Source organism: Trachymyrmex septentrionalis, unplaced genomic scaffold (genome assembly GCF_001594115.1).
Source record: "Trachymyrmex septentrionalis isolate Tsep2-gDNA-1 unplaced genomic scaffold, Tsep1.0 scaffold8, whole genome shotgun sequence".
Lineage (NCBI taxonomy): Eukaryota > Metazoa > Arthropoda > Insecta > Hymenoptera > Formicidae > Trachymyrmex > Trachymyrmex septentrionalis.
The window spans coordinates 2,879,734-2,888,148 of NW_017305987.1; the positions used below are offsets into that span (position 1 = coordinate 2,879,734).

Here is an 8,415-nt window from a genome sequence, read left to right on the forward strand (position 1 = left end):
GAGTCCTAGCTTCGTGATTGTATTTATTAAACCTGATCTACGTAAGACACAAAACGCGAGTGGCAAGCTTATTGCATTACCTCGGATTAACAATAGATTTTTAAGTCTTAAATTATAAGAAATGGGCGAATCACAATTAATTATTCTCCTCGCATTTGACTGTAGTTGATCAATTTCTTACGGCTTAAGGTTTAAAACATCTATTATAGATCCGGACTCAATCGATTCGATGCGTCAATTTTAACCCTCACCGTGTAAACGGAGGTCATTTGTGTGTGTATGTGTGTGTTGAGATGATTTTAAAAATGATAAATACCTTGAAAAAAGTGAGTATGGGCGCGCCGTTCTCTTCAAAAATCTTGTGGAATGAAGGAAGGTGCCCGTGAAAGCCCGGCAGTGTGTCGGCGTCTCGGCATTTTCTCGTTGAGAACGGATATTCAAAATCGAGCGCGGATGATATAAATAATCCTCCACACGCATGCTCTAATATGCTCCTTTTACTGACTCCAACGCATTTGTGGAGTGCGACGCGAATAAATCTAGGGAGCGAGCGAGAAAAGGATGAAAAGAGAAAGAAGTTAGGTGGTAACCATGGCAACGGTAGGTAACTTGCTTATTTCACGCATGCACACTCCATTTTGGCCGACGCTACTATCAAAGACAGGGAGTTACGCTACTGTATGTACTGTGACCATGTAATCTTTCCACCATGATCGGGAATGTCGTGATGTATGTATAAAGTATCGCGCGATTATAGTTAATCTGTTTTCGCGTGTTGTGTGAGTGCAACGGATTCTGATAACCTGTGAGGAAGAGGAGGCCTAGGAGGCATCGAGCAACGGCGGAGCAACCATGGGGTGAGTAAATTATTTTTTATTGATAATTATTGAGTTTAGCCTCCTCTCACCTTCGTTGATAAAATTAGGCTCATTTGACGCGTTTTTGCACGAAATAAACGAATCTGGCAAAATAAATTGTCGCTCTGCCTTGCGAATCGAGATATTAATTGTTAAAGTTAATAGATGTTCAGATAAGGAAATCTGTCATATCGAGGGCATATAGAGGGTTATAACAAATTCTCTGTTTTAAGAACAAAATCTCTGCTTTAAAAACATAAATTCTCTGCTTTAAATATACAAATTAAATTATTTTTTAAATATAATTTATATCTTTAAAGTAGAGAATTTGTTTGTAAAGCAGAGAATTTGTGTAATTTTTAAGCATAAAATACTTATTCTAGTCTCACGTACATAGTCTCTCTGTCATCGATGCGACAGATTTTTTAACCTAAATAGTCATCAATTTTAACAATTAATATTCTGCTCCGCGAAGTAGAGCGATACTTTTCTTTGCCAAACTCGTTTATTTCATACAAGCATGCGTTGAATGAACAATTGCCATAATTAATTATTTATGGAATCATAACTTTTTTTGATAATTATATTATTACTTTATTAATATTTAACCTTTAAGTAGGTAAGTGGAATATTCAGAACACTCGAAACAAATTTAATTTTTATAGTTACATTTCTAATACATTTTTTAACAATATGTATAAAGTTAAATTTACATTATTTATGTTTTTATAAGACAAAGAAGTGTAAGAATAATTAACTTTAAGACTTCTGGACAATTCTTTTTAATTTCCTTTTTCACAAGATTTTTATGATAACTATGCGAAAAGTGCTGTAGATACCTACCTATTTAAAGGTAAAAGTTAAATAATCGCATTTGGAACGAAATAAGAAATTAAAATACACGTACTTTTTGACATATTTGTTATTTCAAAAATAAAAATAGTTGAAAATGGACAAAACAGAATATTCTGAATATATTACTCAGAATTCTGGATTATCTTAACTAGAATTAGTGGATTAACCAAATTTCAACTAGAATTCCAATTAATTCAACCAGATATTTTTTTTAGTAGATTTTAGATACTTCTGTGACTAATTTGTTTATTTTTTATTCTACAGATCTCTTTCGAAGTGGTTACGTTACAACTTCGCTGCTGCGCATCGTATCTGTGAGTGATAAATTATATTTTATTTTAATTGGAACCATAGATCTATGAGAAATGTAGATATCAGATATATATAAAATATAGAGATGTATGTATCAAGTTAAAAACATATATATAAATCAATTTCATAGATCCATTGTGTTTCCAGAGGGATGAGCTAGATTACTTGTAATATTTAACTCTGGACTGTGTATATTTTTCATAACATCTGCGCAAAGTTATTAATAGTAAAATAGAGATCAGTAAATATATTATTTAGCACACTATCTTTATTATGCGAAATTATACTTATTATTTTTATTACGGGATGCATAAATTGCTTGTAATATATAGGCAAATATATATAAACTCAAATATAAAAATAGAATAAACGTGATAGAAAGTAAAAACAGTAATAGAAAGCTTTTTATAAAAAAGATATTGTCTTGAATGCTAGTAAAGATATTATCTTCTCTTATATTTTTTGACAATCATTCTATGCAAATAACAAAGGCAAAAAAAGTAAACTATGTAAATTAAAAATTTTTAGAATATAAACTTTAATGTTTTTTTCATATGGATAATGGAAATTTAATAATTTAATAAGATATTTATTGTATTTTGAATTTATATACAACAAAAAATAATTTCTTATAAGTATAAAGAGTAAAGAAAAGTTTGCTTTTAATTTCTCTATATTTCAAAGTTAAATATTATAAACTAGCACAATATCAAAGATATTTTTTATATACATATATCACACATGCGAATGAAAAGAAGATTGGACATTTTATAGTCTCATAGCATATCTTGATCAATTTATTTAATAAATATGTTAATGATTATGAATCCTACTTTTTTTACGTCAATTTTTTTATTTTAATTTTTTATATTCTTTATTTATGTTTATTAATAATTTAAACTTATATAAAAATGAAATGAGAACCAATAAATGATTTGTCGCGGAAAAAAATAATTTTTTACGTATATTATTTCTACATCGATAAGTATTAATTGATCAAATTTTCAATACTAATTAATTTTTAGATCATTAAAACATCGTACAATACTACTGCGGGAAATTCTGTGTATCGGCATTTCATAGAATGCGCGTGAATACGAATATATTTCTGTACATATAATAACAACTTACGATTTATTACAACTAAAAGTTATATTTTTATGTTTATATTGAATCGCGTAACAATATTTATTACACTGTCAGAAATTCTATAATAATTAACAACAACAAAATTAATAACTAACATAGCATTTATTGTTTGATAAATATTGATACAAGCACACATGACATCTTGCACAAAAAGCTATCGATTTTCGATTTAGTTTGTCACGAAATGTGTAATTATAAAATGCTTTTTTTTTTTAATTACTTGAACCTACAGTCAAAATATTATACGCTATGAGACTAAAATATTTCTTATAGATTTTTGAATACTGAAAATGATATCATAAAGTCAAATTTTATATTAGATTTTTGTAACAATTTAAATTACAAGTGTAACGTATAAGAATAATTTTTTTGCAATATTTGACTTTTTGGTTAAAAAAAGTTTAACTAAATTATTTTAAAATTTATCTCGAAATTCGGATTGGAAGTCGTAAATTTATTGTTTATTTCCTATAAAATGTATTTTTTTAATTTCAATACTTTTAATTTCAATTATTATTTAGCAACATTATTGTATAGAGGATTTAAATAGAGTTTTTCTAAGGTATCAAATTTTCCATCTATGACAATAAAGTGATATTTATAATTTTTGTAGCTATCGAATATACGTATACAGTCATACAACTTATTTTGTCTAAAAAAGTCTAAAACATTTTTTTCAAGATGTTCGAGATATTTGGATGTTTAAAATAAAATACTATATGTATATACATATATATATATTTAGTAGAATCTATTATAATTTCTTTTTGTTAAATCCTATATAACATGACTAAAAGGTAAGATAATAAAATTTAAAAAATGTATTTTATAGAGGACGTACATAACTTCTGAGAATTTTCAGATAATATCTTATTACAAAAAAAATATCAAATATTTTAAGAAAGTTATATAATAATATAATGGCTCAATAATTTAAAACAAGTTAAAAGAAAAAGGACTACGAGTAAAAGTCTTAATAAACTAATTATGAAATTTAATAACATGCTGGCTAACAACAACAAACGTTTCGATCATGATCGAATCATTATCAATGTTTATAAAATGTCTAAACGGTAAAAAACATAACATAAAGTCGATTAAAGATTAAACATATACGTTGCATTGAATAACTATATGATTGTTTAACAACGTCGAAGATAAGAGACATTGATCTTTCTCTCATCGCATTATCTATTGCACTTTATTCATTATGTTATTAATCGGCATGTTATTAAATTTCATAATTAGTTTATTAAGACTTTTACTTATACTAATTTTTATAGGTCAAATTTTTGGCTTGTAGCCCTTTTTCTTTTAACTTGTTTTAAGAAAGTCATTTTTTGCAACGTCAATTATTTCAAAAACCTGATATGTTAGAAAAGTTTGCAGTATTGTATTTTCAGCATTTAAAAGTCTATAAGAAATATGTGTTGTTTAGTTCAATGTAATTTCTTGCTCAATATTTACTAGACAATTCATGTATAATTTTTATTATGCAGAAATATTTTTTTCACTTTATTCAGTTTTTTGGTTTCTTCACTTTTTCTAACACTTGGATTTTGCATCGATAGTCTATAATTTAGAAGCTAACAAGTCGTGTTAGTAACTATGAAGTTTGCATATGTAATTCATATTCAATTGACTCGAACGAAGGCTAAAGGCCACGAGTTCAGTGAATATTAAAACTAATTCGTTTCTTCGTATTCACAAGTTGTAAAGCGGGGATTTCCCAATTGCGAATGCGATAAATCGTGAACTAACACGAAACATGCAGGCAAGTCCGTAATGCCGGCAATAATTTGTAAAGTGTCAACGGTAAAATCACTTAGGAGTTTAAATGAGAAACAGGTAACGTTTGGCGAAGCATGTAAACGACTTTGTTGCCAGTTTGCGCGTTACTAAGCAGACGATGTCCAGAACAGGAATTGGTTTGCCCAACATGTAGATTATTACAGCATCAGTGCGCACTGTAAGCGGAAGCATCCATATTAGCGGTAATCGTAATATTACGATCACGAAAATCATTGGTTGAATAATTCCGACGAACAAAACGGTGCATTAGTATCGAAAGAGATAGCGCAATATCACGCTATAACGAAATAGCAGTATCTTTAGACGAGAATTTGTTATAAATAAATATGTAATTACAAAATTACATCAATCAAATATATAATTATTAGGTAGATTATATTATATTAATAGTATATTAGTATTAATGTACTACAATCAAATGTATACTTATTCTATTATAGAATATTATTCAGTAATAACAGTTAGTTTTCATCGATAAATATGTTGTTTAATGAAACTGATAACCTTAAGAACATTAATATAAAAGAGATTAAAGATAAAGACTTTTTTTGCAGATGCGCAAAATACTTGTCACGTTACAGCTTATTGAATAAACTTGAATAATCAACAAATAATTCAAAACAAAATAATTAAAACTTTCATTTATTAATAATCAAGTTTAAAAAATATTTATCATTTTGTTATTTTATTTCATGTTTTGTTTTAACTCTTTAATATTTTTTGTATTGTATTTATCATAATTTGCATGGAATAGGTAAAGATTAAAATACAAATTTTTTAAATATTTAATACATAAAAACATGTTTTTATTATTGAATATTTTTATCGTATAAATTTATATGCAATAAGTAAAAGAACGCAAATTAGATTAGAATATACATATGTAAAGAGATTCTTATATTTACGTACTAATTTACTACGAAATTCTAAGTCGAATAATAGAATTATACATTATCACAGATTGTGAAATGTTTAAGATTAATGGTCGCATACGTTATACGGTAAACGCTGACAAGTAGGCACAGGAGGCACCTCGCAAACGCATCTAACGCATATAGAATTATAATCTGTATCTTGATTCAATTCGTCACCAAGTCGCATGACCATATTGCCAAAATGACAAACATCTTCATCTGAAAAGAACAAATCTCAATGAAATATATCTGTTTTAGGTGATAAAATTAATTCTAAAATTTAAAATATTAAACACTCTTGAATTGTTATCGTATAAATTTATAGCTAGCGGTAATATAATTTTCAATTTTCCAAATTTTTTTTTACATTTTAATTTTAAAATGTAAAAAAATTCAAAGTATATTATACATATATAAATAAATAAAATTGTTTTTTATGACGAACATCAAACGCGCTCACGGGTGTTACTGATGTGTTAACTGACACGCCTATAACATAATTTCCTATGTTGGGGATAACGATGACCAAATTAATTATCATTTTATAGGATTGCGACAGAAATTGATTTGCGCGTTGCTTCTCGTGTGCAACATTTCTTGCAATTAATTCTCATTTCATGCTATTCATAGCACAGTTGTAATTAGCTCGCTTGAATCAAATGCGTAACGATATATCGTTTATGTTTCAATTCAATAAGCGAATTAAATATAAATCATTACGTTTTTCATTGAATCAATAATTAATAAAATTAATAAAAGATTAAGAAATTTTCAAAAGTATTAATTATTTTTGATTGTCAAAGAATCATCATATCTTTACAATATTTAATATGAAACATACCATCTGGACTTGAGTGAGTCTTCGGTTTCTCCTCGTTGTGAATAACAGTGTCGTTATTGTTTTCTAAAAAGCCATAATCATTAGTAAATAAATATGTTAATTACACACACACACACACACACACACACACACACACACACAATGCCGTTATCGTTATTCTAAAAAACCACCATAATTACTTAGATAACGCTATCATATATAGACATGATGTGCAAAATTGCAACTTGTGAACTTACGACATCTCGAAAACGCGTTGCAACTAGTGAGCGGCGATTGATTTGGGTAATAAACCGGAGCACATTTATTAATAATCTCATATGAATGACTAAACTCGGGATGACAATATGGACGCTTAGGCCTTGCACAGAAAGGTTCAACATTTTCTCCTAAAATTGTAATATTTTTTATCAATGACGCAAACTTATGGTTATACAGTATAGGTTTAAACTTGAAGTTTCTATTGTGGAATTGTTACTAAACACATCATTGAAATATAGATAAATGCAAATTTAGTCTTAATTATTGTTATGACAAATACGTATATTTTATGGTATAGGTACAACAACTGTTTAATGATTTAATTTACTGGCTATTTGTTGATAAATAAACTAGTAAATTATTCAGCAATATATTGCATCAATGTAAGTTTACATAATACATTTATTTTATTAAAAATTGTTTATATTTGTCATATTTATTGTAAAGATTTCGTGTATTACATGAAAAAATATAAATTCCATATATATTGATAATATTGAAAAATAACTCATTTTTTATATCGTGTCTTATCTTATGTTATAAATTAGTGCGAATGTATTTCATATACATGTTATGTCAACGTATTTGTCATTGAACAATTGAAATGACGTGCCTAAGATTATCTATACCTTTGTAGCCCGGTTGACATGTACAAGTTAAATCCGGATCATTTTCGATACTGAAGTAGTCTCCTTCCTTATATTCCTTTCCATTTACCTCACAGGTAGCTCTATCTTCGGGATTTTCAGCTAAAAGACGTAAATGACTTTATTTAAATATTATGCACGTATTTTACGAGATAGAAATATCCTTTGACATGTGGATTGTTTTTGTGCGTCAAAGTAAAACTTAATTATACTAAAGCAACGTTATCATGGCTTTCTGACTAAAAAAAATCTGTTAAACATATTAGCTAAAAAGCATATCCAAATGTATAATCACGATTATTCAAAATCGTGATTTATTATCATAAATTTTTAATCATAATTATTTTAATTGACAAACACATAATGCAAATTTTATGCAATATTTAAATACGTATGTTACATGTAGAAATCGGAGTTCGCGGTTTATATATGTAGAATGTATATCATGTCGTGAATATATGTAGAAAATGTCTAGCTTTTAATTGGATTACATATGCTTACGACAAACTTCATCTCCGGGACAACACTTTGATGGGTAATTCTTCATGTAGCAACCTGGCTTTGGTTGTCCATGGAAACAATCAACTATCGCGCAATTAAATGTGGCACTATATTGTAACAAATTATTGTAATTTAAATAAATAACACTTATTGATTTAAACATTAAATTGATTTAAACGGGGCCATCACAAAATATTGGTGTTGAAGTATGGTAATTACAATACTTACATTCCACCATGTCCAGTGTTGCAGGTGCAACCAATGTCACA

The 8,415-nt window shown here is 27.7% G+C and overlaps 2 protein-coding genes across 2 annotated transcripts in view; both read right to left on the reverse strand.

The window, feature by feature from the left end:
• LOC108754560 overlaps nt 1-8,415 on the reverse strand; it is a 102,900-nt gene that overhangs the window by 52,827 nt on the left and 41,658 nt on the right. The gene's annotated exons all lie outside the window — the stretch shown is intronic.
• Nucleotides 5,898-8,415, reverse strand: part of LOC108754561 (kielin/chordin-like protein) — a 4,437-nt gene continuing 1,919 nt past the window's right edge. Inside the window, exons 3-7 of the mRNA XM_018496976.1 lie at nt 8,147-8,253; nt 7,628-7,747; nt 6,977-7,126; nt 6,741-6,803; nt 5,898-6,118 (exon numbers count right to left, since the gene is read on the reverse strand). Of these exons, the coding sequence (XP_018352478.1) occupies nt 5,964-6,118; nt 6,741-6,803; nt 6,977-7,126; nt 7,628-7,747; nt 8,147-8,253 (595 nt within the window). The 3' untranslated portion in view covers nt 5,898-5,963. The remainder of the gene's footprint in view (nt 6,119-6,740; nt 6,804-6,976; nt 7,127-7,627; nt 7,748-8,146; nt 8,254-8,415) is intronic.